The sequence below is a fragment of the Ascaphus truei genome, chromosome 1 (assembly GCF_040206685.1).
Source record: "Ascaphus truei isolate aAscTru1 chromosome 1, aAscTru1.hap1, whole genome shotgun sequence".
NCBI lineage: Eukaryota > Metazoa > Chordata > Amphibia > Anura > Ascaphidae > Ascaphus > Ascaphus truei.
This window is the reverse complement of record NC_134483.1, coordinates 135,377,337-135,401,114: the sequence shown is the minus strand read 5'-3', so window position 1 is coordinate 135,401,114 and position 23,778 is coordinate 135,377,337. Positions and strand designations below refer to the sequence as shown.

General features: G+C 43.0%; 1 protein-coding gene across 1 annotated transcript in view; it reads left to right on the top strand.

Annotated features, from left to right (window-relative positions):
* MUSK (muscle associated receptor tyrosine kinase) overlaps positions 1 to 23,778 on the top strand; it is a 238,647-nt gene that overhangs the window by 48,499 nt on the left and 166,370 nt on the right. Inside the window, exon 2 of the mRNA XM_075595218.1 lies at positions 144 to 270. Coding sequence (XP_075451333.1) covers positions 144 to 270 — 127 coding nt within the window. The remainder of the gene's footprint in view (positions 1 to 143; positions 271 to 23,778) is intronic.

The following is a 23,778-nucleotide window of genomic DNA, read 5'->3' as shown; positions in this document are numbered from 1 at the left end:
AGCATTTACTGTGTAACAAATTGAATAAGGCATATTTTTGATGTGTCTAATTTTTACTATTTACCATATAAGTGAGATAACAAGAGTGAGATGTTTTCACATAGCCAATGTAATAATTAACAACCAAATGTCCTTTTCCTTAGCTCCTTTCATCACCACTCCCCTTGAGACACTGGACGCATTAGTGGAAGATGTTGCCACCTTCATGTGTGCGGTTGATTCAAATCCCCAGTCAGAAATTACATGGACACGTAATAACATTCCTATCAGGTATGAATATGAATGTTTCCCATACTGAACAAGGGGGGGGGTTGTTGGGACAACATATTATTTGAACAGAAAAACAATTAAAGGACCCAACTGGAAAAAAAATTTAATTTTAAGTAAGCATGTAAATTGTGCTTCAAACATCAGGAGAGGAAATTAAATGTTTCCATTGTTTCCCATATTTATTAAACGGTTCTTTGACATAAGACAACTTCCTGTGACATAAGACACTTTAGGACCCATATAGTGGAAAAAGCTATAAGGTGTCTTCTGGCACTGGCAGGTGTCTTATGGAAGAGCACTCTAGTAAATATGGGCTGATCCGTATATGTTACTGAAAGAGGACTTTGGTTAGATCCCATTCACCGCTTGGTTTATTATGTTTTTTTTTTCTAGTGCAATATGTTGATTTGAAGGATGCTAAAAGGAAACAAATACCACAGTATTAACCTGCTCATAATATTTTTTTTCCTTCATATTGTATATCCAAATATAAGCAGTCAACAGAAATTAGATTTCTTTACCCAAACTAACGACTGGTAACCGCACCCGTATGTGTCTGTGAAAACATGTATTATTTCTTCCTGAGTTGGCTTCAAATGTCAGAAACACATTTCTAATGTTTGACACGGATCTGTTATCCATAGAGATGTTTGCACTTCCACAACGTGTCAGAGGAAGATACCTTGCTCCGTTTTTACTAAGCAGTAAAAACCACAGGAATACACCTTGCGACTCATTCACCTCATTAGTTGTAATGTCTTCCAGCTCTGAAGATTTCTTATGGCAAAAGACAGTTTAATAAAAAATTGCCTATTATGTCCCAAGGTACAAGAATTTGTACATTCCATTCTATTGTAATATGTGTGTAATGTAAGACTCCGTAATGCTCTCTAAAAGTACTGATCGCGGCATCTCATGGCAGTGGGAATTCTCTCTGTGGGGGGCCCCCCAGGGATCCCACTACAGACAGCATGGCTTTTACAGTCCCTGGAGCTGCAGCGGTTTGCTTTTCTTCTTGCAGCTCCAGGGACACTAAATATGGCCACATCTGTAGTTGCTTTAAGTAAAAGTTCTTATAACTTTTTATGCTATAAAATAATGTTGTAAGTCATAGAATAATGTTTCCCTTGATACATAGAATACATGGAGCCCTTTAGATGTCCATTATATCTCTTTGGCTGAGTATCAAAAATGGTAATGAGTTAAATACATTGGTGGGAACAGACATATAAATGAAAATGCATCTCTTGAAATTTGCTCATACAGCTGCGCCAGCCTTATTCTAAAGCCTCGCACGCCGTTCCGCTCTGAATACCGGGTCATGACGCGCTATGTTTTCCAACCATATAGCAATTGACTCGGGTTTCTATCGGTTTTCTATCGTGCGCAGAATCCATTTATCGGGCGCTGAAAATTGTATTTTAGCGCTGTCTGCAATACCATCTAGAAACTCAAGTGGGCGATTGTGAGCTGTCGTCTTAAAAGTCTAATAGCAATTCAACCTACACAGTACAGCCGTACAATTCTGCAAGTCTGTGTGTGTGTGTGTGTACAGTAATTGTAATTTAAATAACCATGAGCAAAGCGATTGATTACAGGAGAATGGACCGATCTGCAGTAACTAATCACTTGTCTGTGTGCATAATGAATTGCAATTAAAAAAAAGAATAAAATATGGCAGCTTGAACGTTAGTGTACTGTAAGTACTGTAATATGTACTCTAGTGTAATACATGTAGTGTACTGTAATACAGGTATATAATGTAATAAATTATACTGTATTTACCTTCATTATAGACTTTGCAAAACGGGTGGCGATGACCCACTGTCTGTCCCGTAGTCTGCATTATACACGTACTTGACAGGTGACAGTGGGCCTGCTACACCTGTAGTTAACAGCTGATGAACCTGGAAATCTTTTTGGCACATGCAAGCTTGCTGGTATCTGTACGTGAAATCAGGCTCATGCTGGAAGTTTTGCAGGTATCCTGACGGGGACTGATAGCAAGAGGTGCCGATCACCAGGTTTTCACTGACGGTCGGACCGTTATTGTAAGCCGTGCTGGCGCAGGCGCTGTTACATTGCTGGCCTGGGATTGACAAATCTTATTTTCATTAAATCTGACCTTTCTCCTTTTGATGTCTCCATGATCAAAGATACTGGAAAAATCTGGCACCACACACCCATACCCTCCTCTAACTCCGTGTGCAGGGGCAATACGAAAAAAACACGGATCGCTATTTAACTTTTTCCTTATTGCACGCTTCCACACACGAGCATCAGGTGAAAATTTGTAAAAGTCAGAATTCGCGATAAAATATTGATAGATTTCACAAACTGTGACCATGTTATCAGCTGCTGCATTAATTGCCGACCAAATTACGTATGCGTACAGTATGTGCAGTCCGGTCTTTTGCACACGTACTGCGGTGTACTCATTGTTTGCGTCCGGTGAGCGATTGTGCAGTGAGAAAGACAAAGTAAGTAAGTAATGTGAAAATGACACAGCATTGAGATTTTATTATGAAACGCCAAAATTGATACAGTAACTTCTTCAGTACCAAGGTCAATTCACAATGGACCACTGTGGTTTTTTTTAAACACCTGAAAGTCGACACATTACTGTAGCACAAGCAGTATACACATTAGAATTCATTACAATTCATGAATATCTGCCACCTGGCGGATACGCGAAGAATTGCCCCCAATTAAATCTGAACCATTATAATTAAACAGATAAACCACGAATCAACCGCAGTTCAACCGCGTTTGCCAGGCGACGCGAATGCAGCATGAGCACGGGGGATGCACCATTTACTCCGCGTGGCATTCAAGACATGGAACCGTCACGCCCCCGAGAAGTTTTAGAATAAAGGCTGGCACAGCAGTACTTTGCCCTAAAGCATCAATTCCGTCTGTTTGGATATTGATTTTTCTGTTTTCTTTACAGAATTTGAAGTGGGATCTCCTCCAGAGCTGAACCACTCTATGTCTAGCTGCAGGGACCCCTCGGATTCTGACCGAGATGCTAACAGTTTTAGTTGGCAGTTAACTTCATGAATTTTTAAAAATAGAGCTTGCAGTCGTTCAATAGGAGCCACAACATCATCTGTTGGGGCTACCTTTTGGCCCATGGGACCTATAGAATTTGGCAGCCATTTTGATTCCTTCAAATTTGAGCTTCAAGACTGGCAACTAAAATCTTAAGTATTGAACCTGGGGATCACCAGAGCTAAAAATACTTGTGGTTTATCTCCATAGGAACCCTGGTGTAAATTCTTTAAAAAAAATAACAACAAAATGAGTAGACAGGGTTGCTTTTTTATAACACATGTTTCAATGTGTTAAAAAGTTGTACAGACGCTTCCTTAAATGACAAATGTAAATATTGGAAATTTTTGGAGAATATTGGCAAATATAATGGCAACAAATAACAATGGTGAATATTGGAGAATATACTGGTAACATTTGAAACATTTTTGTATGCATGTACAGATGCGGCCACCTCCCCTTTGCCTTAGGAAAATCTGTGGCTATCTCTCAGAAAAACTGCAGCCAGACCTAATGGACCATTGGATTAACACAGTCCCCTGCAGTTCCATTCAAATGCATGGGACCCCTGCTGTGTTAATTCGATGAGCAAATAGCTGCAGTTTTTCTGCAGCTATTTGCTCATCGAATTAACACAGCAGGGGTCCCATGCATTTGAATGGAACTGCAGGGGACTGTGTTAATCCAATGGTCCATTAGGTCTGGCTGCAGTTTTTCTGAGAGATAGCCACAGATTTTCCTAGATTTTAATGGGTGCGACGGTGAGGGGTTAGCCTGTATCTAATTAAAGGTTAAGCCAATTTTGCTTGCTCCTGATCCGAGTATAAGGGTTCAAGAGAGTTAGCTCTTGAGCCCAGTAACAATGTATGCCTTACATGTGTTATGCAGTAATAAAGTATTTTATGTGTTTTTATCTTTCCGGGCATGTCAGCGAGCAGGGATTGCTAGGGTCTGAGTTGTATGGGGTTTTTGCAGAGGAATTGTTGTCAGAATGTGCCTAGGTAGTTGGGGTCCGGAGTTATCAGTTCCCCTAAAAATGTACCTGGAATCATGCCTGATTCTCAGATAAATGTAGACACATTGTCCCGGCAATATCTCCCCTTGAAAACACTTGCACGACTCACTGCTAGGGTTCCCTGCTTCAGCATAGCCCACAAATGTAAATGTGGCCAAGGGATGAAAAGTGTCCCTGTAACTGAAGGGGTCCCCTATGTTAAGGGGGATACCCCAGTTAATACCCAGGGAGCCCAGAACCTGTACTAGGTTCTTTGTGCTCCAACGGTAGATAAGTTTGTGAGGGGACTCTCAGAGTCCAGTCTAAATCACGGAACTTCACACCGATTTGGGAACCAGAGGATTTCGGGCTAAGTCCCGGTCAGGGGAAAACTCGTAATTAGGGATCCCTGCACCAAGGAGAGTCTAGTTTTAGACCCCCAGTAAGTGTGCTTTTCATCTGTATTTTGTGTTTCACTGTGTGTATGTCTATTCATGCGAATAAATTACAATTTATTTCATTATCTTGTTTTGCTCAATGAATGATCCTGGTAAAAAGGTGTAAACTGCTTTGTCTATCGTGACAATGGACTAGCAGGAGATTACAGGTGGCCACACCCACCACCAGTTTAAATTCTTTCAAAACTAAGGCTGTCTCACATTTTAATCTGGCCTGTAACTGTTACATAAGCCTATAATATACATCTTCTCTAACTGTGCATGCAATGTATTGTATATAATTGTAACGGGTATTCCACCCCACCCAATCGCAGATATAGTGTGGGTGCAGGGAACTCAGTGTTACCAGGTGTGGTGCATTACCTGTTGGCTCACAGGAGGGCTGAGCTTCCGCCACGGGGAACCTGGGGCAATTATATTAAGAGTAACCCTGTACTCGGTGCAGCGCCTCCACCTGCGATGGTATCTAGCAGAGCAGGAATTGTTCCTTGCAGGACACATACAATAACCACATACACTGTATGTATAATAACCAAATACCTTTTCTGGTGAGCATATGAACCAATAACCATCAATAGAATAACAGGTGTCCCTCTTTAGAGGAGACACTAACTAATGCGTCTCACCGGACGCTTCCGCCAACACCGGGTGATCCCACCCCGTGTCCAGTAATCCCCCACACAATGTCCAGCACTCTATAGAGAGCGGATATGTGTGACTGCGCAGTCACTAAGGAAACTACTAGGCCCGTGTAGATCAGAGTTACCTGCCGTGCACTCCAGTGCTCGGGCCTGCCATGGACTTCACAAAGGATCTGCCGCTTGGTGATCTCCGACTGATCCTGTGGTTCGATGTCCGGGGTCCGCCAGGGGCGATCCCACCCTGGAGATAGTCTCTGTCTCTGTCTCTGGGCACAGACTTGAGCCCAAGTCTCTTCACGGGAACCGCAGCGTCCGCTGTGTCACTAGCGCTACTGTGACAGGATCCCTAACCTAGGGCCTGTCCCTGTAGCACCACAAACTGGGGAGTGAGGACCTATCTGGGACCTAAGGGGTTAATAGCCTGCTCCGCTCCCCTAACTCTTCCCGGTCCTGACTCTAACTGAGAACTAGCACTCGCAGCCACGCGCTGCAACCTACTGGGTGCGTGCAGCAACTGTGCTGCACAAACCCTGTGCCTTCTTGCCAGACTTCACAGCACTGACAGCCGTGACCCTGACAAGACAGCACACACACACTCATTAAGGAGCAGCGTCCCTATCTTGGGCCGCCCCTTAGCAATTACCCACTAACCTGGTGGGGAGTTGGGGCCTACCTGGGATATGGGGGACCTTTACGCTGTGCAGGAGCTTCACTCGCTCCCGGCACCCTTCCTTCCCCTTCAGCTCCCCAGCTCCAACTGATGTAAGTGACGGGTCCCTAACCTGAGAGCTGTCCCTGGCAACACTCACTCTACTGGGTGTCAGGGCTATCTCGGGCCTTGGGGGTTGCTGGCCTAGTACAGGGAGTCAATGACTCCTGTACCCTACCTCCTTCCCTTGGCTGCTCCTGGCTCTGACTGACCTGCGTGCTCCAAGCCCGCGAAATGTATCTATCTGCACCTGCAGAGTCATCCTCTAGCCCTATTGGCTCCCTGGTGTCATGTGGCTCTACCCCTGGGCATGATAGAAAGGAAAGTGATCTGCACTCATAAATCGTGATAATTGTGCAAAAAGTGATTATATAACCATACCCTTGTGATTAATAAACAAGAAAAACCTGTTAACAAATCTGAGGTGATGCTGCTGTCTCGTGTGTAGCTCCACAGACCAAACAAGTGCAAAAACAGAAAAAAGACAGCGCAAAAAAACCTCATTGTGCAGTGTATAAACAATATTGTATTTAAAAACCAGGTAAGTATCGCACGTAAATCAATAAAATCAATATCAGGCAAGACATGTTAGGGACATGTTACCACTCTGTGCTCGGAAGACCTCGAATGGGGGTCACCAGGAACAGCTCTCCTCCCGCAGGCTCCGTGGGATAGATGCAGACCTCTTTAAGATCAGTCCTGGATCTCTACCGAGTGAGGTGTAGGCGCTGTATCTGCTGCCACGGATGGAGAGTTCTCTCAGGCTTAGTCCACTGCAGAAAGGGATTCCCTCTGCCTCTGCCAGGCCGGGTGCAGCTGATGGAATCGCCGTCACGGAAGCACGCTCCTCTCCGGTTGCCAGTTCCTCTGTCCTGGATCACGTGACGCACGCCAGTGACATCATCAAGCGGCGTCAAGCGGTGCCAGCCACAGACTCAGATCACATGCGGATGAGTGGCTGTCTAGGAGTTAGAATGTCCCGAAACATAATGTGTCCCGAAACATTGACTGCTGGAGACCAGGGCTAAATAATGTATACCCTGTTCATTTATGTAACTGTATTTGTAACCATGTATTATTTGTCATATTAGCTATGCCCAGGACATACTTGAAAACGAGAGGTAGCTCTCAATGTATTACTTCCTGGTAAAACATTTTATAAATAAATAAATAAATCTGTATGTCTTTATTTATATAGCGCCATTAAAGTACATAGCGCTTCAAAGTAGTAATACACGTGACAATTATATAAATAACAAATAACAGATCATGGGAATAAGTGCTTCAGCATAAAGTAACATTTAGGAAGAGGAGTCCCTGCTCCAGAGCTTACAATCTAATTGGTAGGTAGGAAGAATGTACAGAAACAGTAGGAGGGCATTCAGGTAAGTGTGTCTGCAGGGGTCCAAGCTTTATGTATCGTGCTTAGTTTTAGCCATGGTGCTACTCATATGCTTCTTTAAGCAAGTGTGTCTTAAGGTGTGTCTTAAAGGTGGAAAGAGAGGGTGCTAGTTTGGAATTGAGGGGAAGGGCATTCCGGAGGTGTGGGGAAGTCAGTGAGAAAGGTTTAAGGTGGGAGAGGGCTTTAGATACAAATTGTTAGAGATAAGACATCTTTGAGCTAAAAGCAAGAGTTGGGATGGTGCATAGCGAAAAATTAGAGCTGAGATGTAAGGAGGGACAGAAGAGTGTAAAGCTTTAAAAGTGAGGAGGAAAATTGAGTGCGAGATGCGGAATTTGATAGGAAGCCAGGAAAGTGATTTCAGCAGGGGAGACGTTGAGACAGATTTAGGAAAGAGTACAGTGATTCTGGCAGCAGCGTTTAGGATAGATTGTAGGGGAGACAGGTGAGAGGCCGGAAGGCCGGACAACAGGTTAAAATAATCGAGATGGGAGAGAATTGGGGCCCGAGTCAGAGCTTTAGCAGTCGAGCAACAGAGAAAAGGGCGTATCTTTGTAATATTGCGAGGAAAAAACGACAGGTTTTAGATACGTTTTGATTGTGAGAGGATAATGTGAGAGAGTACAGTAGTTGAGTGTGACCCCTCGGTAGTGTGCTTGGCTACTGGGTGAATTATATACTTCCAACAGTAATGTGGAAGGAGGTTGTAGGGCCAAGTTTGGGAGGAAGTATGAGGAGCTCTGTTTTTGCCATGTTAAGTTTAAGTTGGTGGGGGGCCATCCAGGATGATATCACAGAGATACATTCAGAAACTTTAGTCTGCACAGCAGGTGTAAGGTCAGGGGTTGAAAATTAAAATTGTTTGTCGTCAGCATAGAGGTGATATTTAAACCCAAGATATGTGATTAGGTCACCTAGAGAAAGTATGTACAAGGAAAAGAGGAGAGGTCCCAGGACAGAGCCCTTGGGTATGCCCACAGAGAGATTGATAGAGGAGTAGGAGGTGTTAGCAAAAGAGACACTGAAAGTACAATGGGAGTGGTAAGAGGAGATCCAGAAGCTTTGTTATGAATACCAAGAGTATGGAGAATGTGAACGAGAAGAGGGGGGTCCACGGTATTAAATGCTGCAGAGAGGTCGAGTAATATGGGCAGAATGTAATGACCTCTGTCTTTGGCATCATGGAGGTCATTAGTTATTTTAGTGAGGGCTGTTTCAGTGGAGTGAGTAGTGCGGAAGCCAGATTGTAGAAGGTCTAGGAGAGATAAGGTGTTGAGAAAATGGAGCAAGCGAGATAATACAAGACGTTCAAGGAGTTTAGAGACACAGGAGGGAGACAGGTCAATAGTTAGAATTCTTTTGCAATTATTCACAGAAAAAAATGAAAGTGCTCTTTTATAAATCCATTAAACAACATTTAGTGAATTCCTGAATTTCTTAAACAAATTGTGGGAACTTTCACAGAGCATACTTGGCCAGGTTCACATATCTCTCTATTAATCAATCACATCTATTTATACCAAATATAGATTTGATCTGCCCTAATTCAGAAATTACTTAAATCTATCTACTTTCTTCTTTTTTTCCAAGGTTTCATACATTATTAATTAATGAGGAATTAAGTAAATAATTAGCATCATACTTAATAAAGAAAAAAGACTATTTATTTCAGTGAGATTGGTTTTAACTTGATAAGTATGCTGCTGATTCTTGCACTGCCTTTGTAGCCAGAAGAACTTGTTAAATAGTCCTCCCTGGAGTATCTCCATGCATTGTATGTATGTGTCAGCTTTGATATGAAAAATTCTTAGACAAAAATGGGCTCTGTGTATATCCCTAAGCAGCTGCTCAATGTTGGGAAATAAATGTATTAGATCATCGTATCTGAATACCAGTCAAGTTCGAATAGAATACATTTCACATAGTTTGGGTTTTATCATAGCAATGCATTCAAACTTCTATAATCTGCACATTAGCTTAGCCCTTTGTACACAAGGCACATGCTTGAAGCTCTGTCTAGTGTTCTACAAAAAGTTACAAAGGGAAAGAATAGGTATATTATTTAAAAAGCTTTGTTAATAAACCCTTATGAGAATCTCTTGAAACTGCTTTGCTCCCATTCCAAAACCATTGCGCAATTGTGCATTTGTATTGTTAAAACTTAAATATTGGTTATTATTAACCAGATGTCTGTTTAGCCCGAGCTACAAACTAATTAAAACCATCCATAGTTGTATTGTTGTCGTGTATCCCTCTATATTCATCAGATGGGGAGAAATATTTATCAAAGTCTCCCAGCTGCAAATCTAAGGGTAAAATTGTTGCAAAAGTACTGCAACAGATTTATCAAAGAGTCAAATCCCAATGGTTTCGTAGGAAACAGTTTTTGTCATAAATGTAATGCAGTTTGTGTGCTCCAGTTTTGCAGCTGGAAGGTTTTGATAAATGATCCAGTACTGCGTCTTGTGTATACACTGCCAGTTCTACAGTAAATTAAATAGTAAGCAAGGCCTGAGCCCCTTGGGGATAGGGTAACATGACTTTCTGCTGAGGGGAACTAGTAAAAGTGGCTAGTGGTGTAAGGTATTGGGGAGGGTTAGTGAAAGTGTGATGGTGTTTTCTTGGGGTATAAAGTGGTAGGTAAAAATATGGCCCTACCTGTTTTGTTCTGTCAAACATAAGCAATCTTAGCAAGCTCAAAACCCACATCCACAATATTATATATGTATATATGTGTTTGTGTCAATTGAAGTGCCACTGGGAAAGTGACCTCCAGTATTACATACACATAATACTATATGTTTTTTCTATATGTTTTCTTCTCATAAGCATGGATCATTTAGTTCAATCCTTTTGGCCAAAACATTTGAAAACCATGTCAATGGACACCTTATCAGCAGGTCCTACACTATCTATTTTATACATATTTTTTTGTATTTCTTCCACTTAAAAGTGGAAAGAGGAAACAAAACAACAATATAGCCAAAAGTATGAGATGCGTGAAATGTATGCAGTGCCTAAGGGGTTACCATTTAGGAGCACCAAATGGTCTACAGTTCAGTAAAAACTGGTTAAAACCAGACGTGCCCTAATGAATATAGTGAAAGAAATATGAAGTGAAAAATATATATATTTCCTAGCTTATTGCTACAGCAAAGGTTATCCCCACCTCTCCCGGGGAAGAAATCTCTCAATAGACTACTACATTCACATGTGTACTTGGATCTGTTAATTAAATAGAGATGAGATAAATAGTTACATAGTACATAGTAAGATAGGTGAGCTGAAGCTAAGTGGAGGAGGGGCCACACACCTCCCAAACAGTTTACAATGAAACACCCACAATCTTAACAAGCTCAAAACCCCAAACTCACAGTATTATATATGTATTTGTGTCATTTGGATTTCCAATGGGGTAGTGACCTCAACTATATTACAATAAACAAAGAAGTCCCAATGCTCATCCAATACGACAAATTATTTAATTCATTAATATATGTTTTTTCCACAATTTTTCTTCTGATAAGTATGGGTCATTTGGCTCAATCCTTTGGCCAAAACATTTGAAGCCCACAACCATGTCAAGGCAGACCCTATCAGCAGGCAATTGGGGCTTCTTTGTTTATTATAGTATACTCTTTTATTCTGCCCTCGGGCGACAAAGAGACCTCCCACCCACCGTCTTGTTGAAGTTGAATATTCATGTTGCACTTTTGTATAGTTTCTGGGGATTTTAAAAGGGAAAGATAAACATATAGTAATACTAAATAAATGTAATGAATAAAGTCTAACAAAAAGAATGAGAAAAGAAAAACATTTAGAGAATGTTAATAATAAAGAGATGTTAAGAGAATGGGAGCATGAGGGCTGTAGCTGTTTATATTTGTGCTAGATACCTTGTTGCAGTTGAGTTGAAAGGCACTATCTTTGGAAGAGACCCTGGCAGAGTTGGCTCCTTGTGTGGAAGCGGAGTGGACCTTCATTATGGTGGTAATGAGGGAAGGTGATATTATACTTGACTTCAGCAGTTGGTATTCAAGTGAACTTCAAGGTTTTGTACCAGGTGGTCTGGGCACCAGTTGGTAAAGGCATTGGTAGCGGAGCAACCTTGCTGGGTACCTGATGTTTCTTTGTGTAAAGCAGCAACCAGTTTTCTTGCAAGTTATTGTATGAGCATTTTATTTGGGCTACATATGTTAGCAGAAGGACCTCGGAATCAATGAATGGGTAATTTATGTAAAAATAGAATTCTCAGAGAAACATTCTCATCTTGGAATACAGATGGCTATAAAATCTTGCAATATTACTTGTTCTTTTAAAGAAAATACAGAAAATACAGAGATCCCCAATGCTACTGTACATCCCACATGACAAATCACATAATCAAATACTTATCTGTTTTTCTCATACTGTAAGTGAGGTTCACAGTTTAATTTTTTTGGCCAAAGCATTTGTAAGCTTGCAGACCCCATCAAGGTGTGCCCCATTTTTTCTACAAGTTTTAACACTATCTCTGCGAATGTTCTCTTTAACGCTCTAATAGACAAAGAAGTCTAAATAGACTGGTGCCTTTTCTCTGCACTTTTTCTTGTTCCGTAATCTCTTTTTTATGGAGTAGTGCCAAAACTGTACTCTATATTCAAGGTGTTTTCTTACTAATGCTTTATACGGTGGCAAAATTATGCTTTCGTGCCTTCCATTCATACCGCGTTTAATGCAAGATAAGATCTTGTTTGCCTTTGCATCTACTGCATTGGCCACTGTTGCTAAACCTGCTGTCTATAAGCACTCCTAAATCCTTCTCCATTTACCTAATTTTGCCCCATTTAATTTGTAAGTAGCCTATTTATTTTTGATTCTCAAATGCATCTTATACTGTATTTATCTGCATGTAACGGTGTTTCCCACACCCGGTGTGAGATTATGGCCATTACTACGTCTGTGGTGCATGATGCCTGCTGGTAACAGGAGGACTGAGTCGTCCACCGATGGTAGTGGGGACGCAGGACTAGGCTTCTGGGGTTCATACCCTACATATCTTTAGCAGTGCAGTGCCTCCATCTGCAATAGGCTCCAGGGAACTAAAGATGATCTCCCACCGTAGAACCGATAACCTCTCCCCCAGTAAGATCACATACCAGGCTGGAGGTATAATAACAGGAACGGTTTATTGTCTCACTCTGTCCAGCACAGTACACAGCAGGGTTCTGCCCAATACAGCAGCTGTCAGCTACACACTGAAGGATGGTCCCTGGACCTTCACTACAGGCCAAAGGCACCCGCAGCAGTCCCAGCTCTTTCCTGCCCCTCTACAGGGACAGAGGTACGGTACACACTCGCTCTCCCCCGGAGGGAAGTGGACCAGAGAAGGCCCAATAGTCAGGCTCTTGGTTGTGTGACCTGCCCCTCTCAAGCGGGTAGAGGCACTAATATATTTGGGGCGGCACTGCCCTTAAGTACAGCCAGGAGGTGGGCACCAGGTCTGCTCCATGATTGGACATGCTCAGGCCTGATGATTTGCCTCCCACTGTTACTCAGGTGCAGCACCAAGGAGGGGGAAAACCGCATGATAACTACTGGCAAGGCCTGCTTGTACCAGGACTAACTGCCAGGAGGAAAAACAGATTAGTAGCCATAGATGGCATGGCTACATGTATTGAAAATAATCTGCCATTTGCCTGCCAACATTTCCAGTTTATCCATGTCCTTCTTGAAGTAAATGACACCCTGCTCTGATTTTACTACCTTCCACAATTTTGTGTCATCAGCAATTATGGGGACTTTGTTCTCTATACTGTATTAGCCTCAAGGTCATTAACAAACAAATTAAAAAGCAGTTATCACATTTCCTAACCTTAAATACTCCACTTACAACTTTAACCCAACCTGAAAAGGGTTCATTTATGACAACTCTCTGTTGTCTATCCCTCAATCAGTTTTCAATTCAGATGTAAATATTTTTACAAAGCCCAATTTTCTTAACATTTTACACTAACCTCTTACTAAAGTAAGAAGCACAGAGTACCCATAATGTTTGACACCTGTTCTTTTCTATGAAAAGCATGTTCTATGCATGTGGAACATTATCAACAGATGTGAATGGAGCTCTTTGTTTGTACTATAAAAGTTCCTGGCGTGGGGTGCTCAATCTGAATACCACACCCAACCTGCACAGGTCCAGCACCCTGACAAGGTATGAGACACTGAACACAGCCATGTAAACAGTCTATCATAGTTGTTTTCAACCTTTTTTTGGTTAAGGAACCCTAGAATTAGATTATGAAATTCTGTGGAAACCCAACCTTCTCTACCCTCTATATATATATATATATATATATATATATATATATATATATATATCTCTTCCCCTCTCTCTTCCCCTCTCTCTTCCCCTCTCTCTTCCCCTCTCTCTTCCCCTCTCTCTTCCCCTCTCTCTTCCCCTCTCTCTTCCCCTCTCTCTTCCCCTCTTTCTTCCCCTCTTACACTCTCCTCCCTCTCGCTTCAACATTACACCCTCCCTCTCTCTCTCTTTCCCCTTACAGTCTTCCCCTCTCTTTCACCCTTACTCTCTCCCCTCTCTCCCTCTTCCCCCTCATACACCACATACACACACACAATCTTCTAACAGGGATGGCCACAGCCCCCCATCCCATACTTCTTTAACAGTGCCCAAGAAATGGTGGGTGGGGGCAATAGTGTGTCATTGTGGTACCCCAGAGGGATATTGGTTGGTGGAGAGTGGAATTGGACTTTCTGCCTCAAACTCCTGCCCCCATCCACCATTCCTGGGGCACCACTTCTGGAAGGGGACCCCCATGTAACCCAGTGCATTAGGCTTGTAATATAGTGTGTGTGCTACCGTACACGTGCAAGTCAATGATAATTGCTGACGTTGCTATAGTTGAGATGCGCGCACGCACGGTCGTAAACGTTGGCGCAGCAGATCAGAGGAAATACAAGCAATTTGTATTTTTGCGCGGTTGCCATACCACGTGACGCTGTGAGCCAATCACAGTGCGGCCTAATGCTGTGACATCAGAGCCACGCCTCCTAGCCGCGCACCACATGCACGCTCAATGCCAAGCGCGCACCCACACACGCACGTACACCAGCGCATACTATATTACAAGCCTTATAAGGAGTGACGACGGATGGATATCTCCCAACACACAATATTACACATAATGATCCAACCCCCTGCACCCTGAGACTGCTCGCTGGTTACCTGGCCGGGACCCACTGATTCTTCTGTTCCCCTCTGTTCTAGGGGGGAGCCAACTACCGCTCACAGTGCATACTATCAGGGGGAGGGCCGAAGCACAGTCACCTTCTGCTGACTAACTCACACACATGCTCCCTTCGCAGCGCTATCCTCCTATTGTCTGGAAGTTGCAGGGGTGTCGCCATTCCGCCGGGCCTGTGACAGCTCGGACAGTTGTTCTAGCTCTCCCGCGCTGGTGGGCGCAGAATCTCATTGGGGTGCTCATGGAAACCCGGTTGTATGTATGTATGTATTATGTATGTATGTATGTATGTATGTATTCTATCTTCTTTTTTTTTCTAGCCATTAAGAAAAGCTTACAATAAACCCCAAATTTATTTTTGCTTGGGTAATTTCTGTTCAGCATGCAAGTATGTTCCCCACATTCATTTGTGCTTAATCACTGCACCATTGCTTCAAGAAATTATACATACTTACTTATATATAAACCTTGACTCTTACACTTTCACCTTTATAATCTGCATCTCATACACTTGTTGCACTTTGTGTACAAATTGATGATTATGTCACAGTGACATCATGGATTTTTAGATTAAAAATTAGTTATTTTTTCACTCTGGGGATAATTATATTGGATCTGCTGGAGGTTTTCCTGTATCTCAAAAAAGGTTTAAAGTTTACTGATTGAAACATCAATAATAAAACTATTTATTGCACTTGGACTGTGTCTTGGGTGACTTTTTTTCTCCTGATCCAGTTCACCTTTGCATAAAAGTTACTGCATTGCCAGTTTTACACTTCTATTTATAAATATCCTAACAATAGATTTTTACCCTCATGGATTACTTTAAACAGCCGCTGGATTATTTATGCAATGGATGGACTTTGGCAAGGAATATTATCAACTCTTGCACTGTTGTTGATTGGATTGCTTCAGCAAATTAGTTCGGCCATAGATCATATTTTTGGATGATTTTGAAAGTTGTAGCTATTTAATTTCTTTGGGTTCAAAAGCATTTTGCAATACTTGGGAGCCATTAATACATACATTTCTGGGATGAAGTACTAAGAGCTGGCTGCAGAACAGAATTCTGGGAACAAAAAAAGAGAAAATAAATGGTGTCTTAATACAATATACTGTAGCCCATTGCATACAATAAGAACTATAACACAGACATATGTACAGTACATGTCATCTAAAAAAGGAGGTTGATTTTGTTCTTAAAGAAGCTGCACGAAAACACTTCAAACAGCATCTTATCTCTCCAGGACTGTGCTCTATAAAGACATTAGCTGCTGTTTTTCAAACACATTTGACTTTGTATGTGAATTTATATTTCTGGATTGAGTGTAAATGTACACTTTGGCTATCACACAACACAGCATTATTTTATAGGCTGTCTATTTTATGTCTATATACGACTGCACATGCTATATTTCCACTATTGTTTGGTTTGTCACTGTGATTTTCCTATGGTGGATTGAGCGCAGTTTGTTATACAGGTATACAGTATGTAGCCCCTTTCCCCGTGTCTAAGGGAACTACGTGTGCTGCCCTTACCTGTGGCTCACAGAAGGCCTGAGCCTCCCCTGCTGGAAGCCTGGGGTGAGCTCTCATTCTACCCGGTGCAGCGCCTCCACCTGGGGGGATCCCAGCTCTGCAGGATAACCCCTCACAGGAACAAATACAGTAGCGAGAAATACGCACACACAGGTATAGTATAACAGTTTACTAACACACATACAAATAATAATAACACTATAATACAACCTCCCCACGATGCAATGACCCAACACACTGTTCAAACACTGGTTGGGTTCCCCAAAAGTACTGAGGTGCCCTGGGAACCTAACCGCCCTGGTGTCCAAAGAGCAATGCCCACCCAAAGTGTGTGAAGTAGCGCTACCCCAGTGTGTGATCGTTGGTGCCCTTGGGATACTTCCCTGGGCACTCCTGTACCCAGGTGCCACCGTCGGCAAGGGATCAGTCTGGTATCATGACGTGGGGCCTGCAAATCCCTATTCTCGCCTTATCTGTTCCACCGCGTGGGAAAAGCTGGAGGGTCTCACCGTTAGAGTCTATAGTGTGCCTCCCAGACGTCTATAGTGTGCCTTCCAGATCACCGCGTTGCTCCGTCCACTGGCACAGCTGAAGAAGTCTAAACTCAGACGAAACTAGTAGGGTGAGGTTCTCTCAGTAGATCTCCCTATTTTCTGTTATATTCAGGACTTTTAACTGTCTTTCTATTTGCTGCAAAGCTTTATTTAAAGGCTATTGGGACTGTTATATTAATTTCGTAATTGAACCCTCTGGCTAATCTCACCGAGTGAACGGAGCCAGCGGTATCCCCGTTTAGGGGAGTGACGTCACCATCAGAGGACCCGCGCAACTGCTGATTACAGCTGAGCAGTGAAGCTTCTGCGTCCGAGCACACAGAAAGAGTGAGCGGTTCCTGAGATTGTCAGCCCCTTTGATGCAGCGATCTGAAAGCATTTTACTGATGTGCCTGTTATTTCTGCTACATTGTAAGTAGCCTCTGTTGCTTGCGCAATAATTTTATTCATAAATGTACTTCACCATATTGGTATCTTTTTCATCTATAGGTACATCTCGTTGTGGAATTCGAATATAGGACTTGTTCACGTATTTATCCTTCAGGTGTTGAATATCCATGCACCTGTGTCTCTGATTTGCGTCTTTTGTGTTTTCCTGTACTTTGTATTTCTTTGGAGTGGTGTACACCAATTACATTGTGGCAGCACTCATAGACATCATTGCCACACTATTATAAATCAGTTTTGCGCACCGTATACTTTTTCTTCTTTTATATATGTATATAATATATATATATATATACACTACCGACACGCTTTATTGCGCATCGGCCAGATCCGCAAGCCGGGAGATTTCCCGGCTTGCTAGTGGCCGCCCCTCGGCGTGCCGCACGTCATAGACGCGCGGTCACGCGTCTTCGGGAGCCTGAGCCCCCTGCACGCGCGTCCAGGGCTCCCCGAGGGAGCCCTGGTGTCCCGCGATGTGGGGGACGGCGGCAGGGGGTTCCGGGGGACCCGGCGGACCCGGCAGCGGTAGGGAGAGCGCCCCGATCGGAGGGCGCTCTTCTGCTGCTTCGGCGCGCGCCCGTCACCCTCGGGCGCGCGCCAGGCTACTGCTGCGGCCAAGAACGGGCAAATGCTCGAATAAACTTGGCCGCAGCAGTATATATATATATATATATATATATATATATATATATATATATATATATATATATATATATATATATATATATATATATATATATTTAATATATGTAACACATGTACCCCCACCCTCTGGGAGATACTGCTTCAGCTACAAGGTGTTGTGGTGCGGCGTACCTGTGAGGGTCCAGGAGGGCTGAGCTGTCTGTGATTGGATGGTGACCAGGACAGGATTTGATGACCTCTGATGTTCTTTTTGTTGTTCAGCGCCTCCAGCTTCAGTGACCTCCAGGGTTTGTGGACACAGTCCCCACTAAAGCAAACTCTCATACATCCCTGCCCACAGACTGGAATTCAGGCAGGGGTATAAATGAACAAAGGACTTTATTGCATCACTGCAGCAGGTGGTCTTACAGCGGCTCTAAGGTCAGAGAATCCCAGGTCTCTGGATGTTCGTACTCTGCATTGGAAAGCCTCAGATCATTCTGGCCCAGCCCATGAGGGACTGACTGGCCTCCCACTCCAAGCCGGGAGGAGAGGTCACACACTTCCATTCCTTAGGAAGGGTGGAAGCAGACTTCTATCTTTTGGTACTGCCTCCCTGAGGAACTAGAAGGGTGGGTTCAAGGTCTGTATCCTGATAGGCTGTACACAGACCATGAGTCACCACCTCCACTGTCACTCATCGAGTAGCATGAGGGGGGTCAATTGCCCACAGGACTGCTTGTCACAGCCTAGACTGCTAAGGACTTATGTGACAGGGGGGGAAATAGATGCACGGTGGACTAACCATGTTACATACAGTATATATCTCATTGATTATGCAACTTTACAATAGAAGCATACACAGTACAACATGTACACAGTGTGCTTGTTAATAGGGTGGTAGAATGAATGACGAAACTGGGAGAAATGGGATAAGACATGAACAAAAAATGCAGATAGCAAGGAGAAAGTGGACAGTAAAGAAAAATGAGATGCTCTATACAACTTTATAGTACATGGTATGAGCTTTGATAACACTGCACAGAAAATGTTCTCGTAAGCCACAACCAACTTTAAATCCTATTCGACATCACTTAACAATACTTCTTTCATGGGAATAAGATGATGTTTGATTGGGAAGAATCCATGGAAGAATCCATAGAAGAAACAGAAGGGGTGATTCGCTATGCTCCGATAATTGGCTCAAAGATCAATCCCGAATTAACTGCCACTCAAGCAAAGTTCAATACCCCTTATAGAGGCCTTAGAAAAATGAGGAATATGTGTTATATATATATTGGTGAAGATGACCTAGGCGCAAATAAGGGAAGGGAACAGGAATGTGAAACAGTTAGGAATCCACACTAATTAAAAAAAATGAGGCACTGCAGTAGAAGGGGATCTCAAAAAAACAAAATGTCACTGAATCCAACTGGAAAATGGGAAATCCTTGCTGCATTCAAATAAAACTGTAGATAATTTTGCTATAAAGGTACAATGAAGGTGAATAATCAATATGATAAGATGGGTAGTAGTCTTCTAAACATACATTTATTGTAAAAACTTCCTTTAAGTACAAAAATAAAATAAAAAACTTGAATGTTTGGTTGCAAGAGAGTAACACTGAAATTATGAGAAATAAATGTCCCAATGTATATCCAAGCCTTTAAAAAGACTAATAAAACCTTTTGGATCCAAGGGTAAATTCCTTATAACAAGTCACATAGAATTGGCATTAAAAGTGCGTCTCCTTACCCTCCGTGATGTTCTTCTGGGTGGTGGGAAATTTGAATGGTAAAAACTAATTGTCAGCATTCATACACTACTTCGAGAGAGGGAGGGGAGAATATGTGGGGAGGGGGGGAGAGAAGGACACTTGCGGGAAGGGAGGGAGGCAGATCTACCTTTTTTCCTTCTCTGTGTCCTCACCCCTCTTCTTGTTTCACTGCATATCACAGTTCGGGATCTTCAAACCGCAGCTCAACCCTCTACCTCTGTCTCCTCCTTTCTTGCTGACTTGATATCCGTAAATTCGGCGTCTCCGTATGTACGTCTTGTTTCCTCCACACTCACCGCTTCCGCACCACGTGGGGGAGTCACTTCACGTCTCACGAGACGTTCCACTTGGAAACTGCACCGTGTATTCTCCAATAGCTACTGCAATGATAGCAGTCAAGCTGATAGCGAATCAAAGATAAAGGGACTTGCCAACAGTGTACAGCGTACCTCTCTTCAACTGAATAACCCTACGCGTTTCAACATAGAATGTCTTCGTCAGAGGTTTGAAGATCCCGAACTGTGATATGCAGTGAAACAAGAAGAGGGGTGAGTGATCCCCACTTATTCTCCCCTCCCTCCCTCTCTCGAAGCAAACAGCACTTTCACTGCAGCAAGGGATTCTGGGAAATGACATGCAAATGAGCACACCTTTTGCTTCAAAACCATTCAACATGGTTCCCCTATAGGCTTAGGCTTGCTGCATGGTCACAGCTTTGAGCACAGCCAGGGTTAAGATGCATAGCCAGTAAACCCACCCACAGGCAGCTGTTTTGACCTTGATGGGTCTCATCAGTGTGGGGTTGGTTATACCGGCTATGCAAAAATGAAGCAATGAGGATGGAGTTTACCATACTTAGTTAAGATATGGTGGGTTAAAAAACTGACAAAAATCTGCATTGCTTCATGTTTGCATAGCCGGTATAACCAACCCCACACTGAGGAGAATTCCTTGCTGCAGTGGAAGTGCTGTGTGCTGGGTGATAATGGTGAAAGGCGGGGTTGCAGACCTGCCTAAGGCTGCATCCATGGATACTGCTTGCGGGCAGAGGCGCGCTGAGGCTGAGGGAAAGCAGGTGCTTTCCCTGGCCTTAGACAGCGCCGTCCGGGGGCGTGTCGGCGGGCAGGCCAGTGACGTCATGGAACTGGTTCGCCCTCATTGGGTGAACCGCTCACGTGACCGGATCTGCGCTCCGGCGAGTGCAGAAATGTAAAATTCTGCTAAGACTTACGTTTCCGCACGCTTGCGGAAGCGTAAGCAAGCCCCTGCTAAAGCCGCTCTCATTGTGGCTGCAGGGGCTCAGTGCCGAGCATGAGCGCGCCTCAGCACACCTCCGCCCGCCAGCACTAACCATGGACGTAGCCTAAGACATGCAAATGAGCATACAGTAATATTTCCATTTGCTATATATATATATATATATATATATATATATATATATCTTTAAAGCTAACAATAATTTGCTTCTTGTACAAATCTTTTCGAAAATGGAACTACTTTGATAGAAAAATATTGAACAACGGCCCCATACATAACAGACATTTAGGTGTATTTAGGATTCTAACTGCAGACAATGTTTAGTTACAGTGATTGCCAGCTGGAAAGGTAGTGCTTTTTAAGTGGAGTTTCTTTTTATGTGTATATTTAAGGTACAGAATTTTTCACCAAGTAAATATTTTATTTATAATTTTAGCAGCCTTTTATGTTCACCAAATGATTTAGTATAAAAGTATCCACAGAAAGCAATAAAAGAACATGTCACACCTTTTCCATGGTCTGTTTAAGAGGCTTTCACACAATTGAAAAAAAGGCATTGAAATAACTTCATCAAACACATTTTTGGCAGTTGTCAGCGTGTAGATGTGTTTCAACGGGTTTATCTAAATTGTGCTTACACAGAACAGCTGAGCATAACATTTTCCGTTTGCTCACCTTCTACTTGTCTAAACAGTCATGTAAAAGTGTCCTTAACACTAACAGCTGAGGAAGATGTATACTGTACATGTATAGTTCTATCATCATCTCTCTCAAGGCATACAACTGCTGTTATCCTCACGAAATAGAACTAGATCAAGCATCATGTGTATATTACTGTAGCTAAGCTTTTTTTATGTTGGTGGTAGGCACTGCAACTGACTAAACTAATTAAATGAACACAATGCAGGCAGTGAAGTTTTGGAAAGCAGCATTCCCTGCAAATGTGTTTTACCATAAAAGATCCGGGGGGTCTGCAGAGCTCAAAAATGATGCTTCCTAGTAAAATGAACTTTGAAAAGTTTGTCGTTTCTTGCAACCCCCCCCCCCCCTTACAAATGTAGCAGGGGTCACCAATAGACAGCTGTGACGTCACCGGGTGATAGCCTTTCAACTTATTATTGGTGAGCCCCATGGCCATATTTGTAGTTTTTTGTAAGTGCTCACCCAGCGGACGTATTGGTCTCCCAAACATGTATTGTTGTCCAGAAGATTTAAGGTTACCTGGAGATGCTTAGAAACAGAAGCAGCATAGATGACCTCATCAGGACCCCCCAGAGCCACAAAGGTAAGAAACCCCCCCCCCCCAAAAAATAATAAGTAAGTTGCTTTAAGGCAAGTCATCGTCATACATAAAAGGCTAATTTAAAGCATTCTTTTAATTAACAATGTATAAATAAAATAAAAATGAATAAAATATATATGATGTCTCTTTTTTTTAAATTGTAGTTTAGATTCCTATGTATATCTATTTCTATATTGATGTATGTTATGTATATCTTTTTATTTTTAACTGCCGGTTAGATCTTCTGCCATTGTCTGAGGAAAGGGCTGCACCCCCAAAACGTTACGTGTTCTGTCCCTTTATGATGTACATTTAGCAAGTTATTGCACTTCATCCTTGTGTGCCTCTATTATTCGTGTATTTGGGTACATGCATTTAGCTCTATGTTCAACATAAGAGTAGATCCTGAGAAGTCGCTAATTTTTGAATGTTATGTTCTCTCAATGTAATGTACTGTATCCATAGCCGTTACACATACAACGATGTCCTGTGTTTTCCTTAAAAATAACGGACCGATAAATTTGAACAGAGCAGTTCACCTAACAAAGTAATTCTTCAGACCTCTGTTACTGTTAGCACATGGGAAGAACACTACGATATTTAGCACCTTCCAAAAGCTGCTCTTACAATCAGATCCTCATTATCACTGAGTTATTTTTGGGAATAGCCTAAAAGCAATGTAATGAGTGTAACCCATCTACCCCTCCCCCCCCCCGGTCGCAGATCAGACCCCTAGGGAGTACGGTGGTCTGGCTACATATGTCTGGGTGGTGCATACCTGCTGGCAACAGGAGGGCCTGAGTCTCCCGCGATGGTATGGGGGACAACAGGGACAGGTTTCTGGGGTTCTTGCCTTCATTTCTTAGTGGTGATACAGTGCCTCCATCTCTGGCAAGCCCTATCAGGGTAGGGTGAAATCCTTCCAGAGAACCCCTCAATGGGGCGAGAGATTTCAGTCTCACTCTTGATAAAAGTATAGCAACAGTTCCTTTATTTCACGCAGCAGCACACAGCAATAGCAGCAGCAGTACTCAGGTACAGTAGGTCTTCCCCTCCTCCAGACTGTACCCCTTCAGGATGTGCTGTCTGGGACTCTCACTGTTCCCTGCCACCACCCCAAGGTACAGACACTCAGGGTGGGGCTAGCTCTTCCCTCACCCCCTAGGCAGGTTGAGGGGCACTGGTCCACCACAGTTCTATAAGCTCTACTCAGGTCCAGCCTGAGTTCCTCCAATTGTAATAGATCACTCTCCTGGAACACACTCCTCTCTGAACCCAGGACAGAACTCAACTAACTGTCACTCACAGGAACAGGCAACTAAATTTAGACAGCCCTGCCGACCATGCTGTCAGCAGGCCCCTCCCCTGTGTCTCTTGCCTTCCACACAGAGTCAGGGGGCCTACCTCCACCAATCAGGGCAGGGCTTGAGGTGGGGGAAACCCATGTTAACTACTGGCAGCCCACCCTTAGCAGGGCTTACACCAGTAGTAGGATAGATATATAGCCCTATTTCTTACCAGGGCTACAT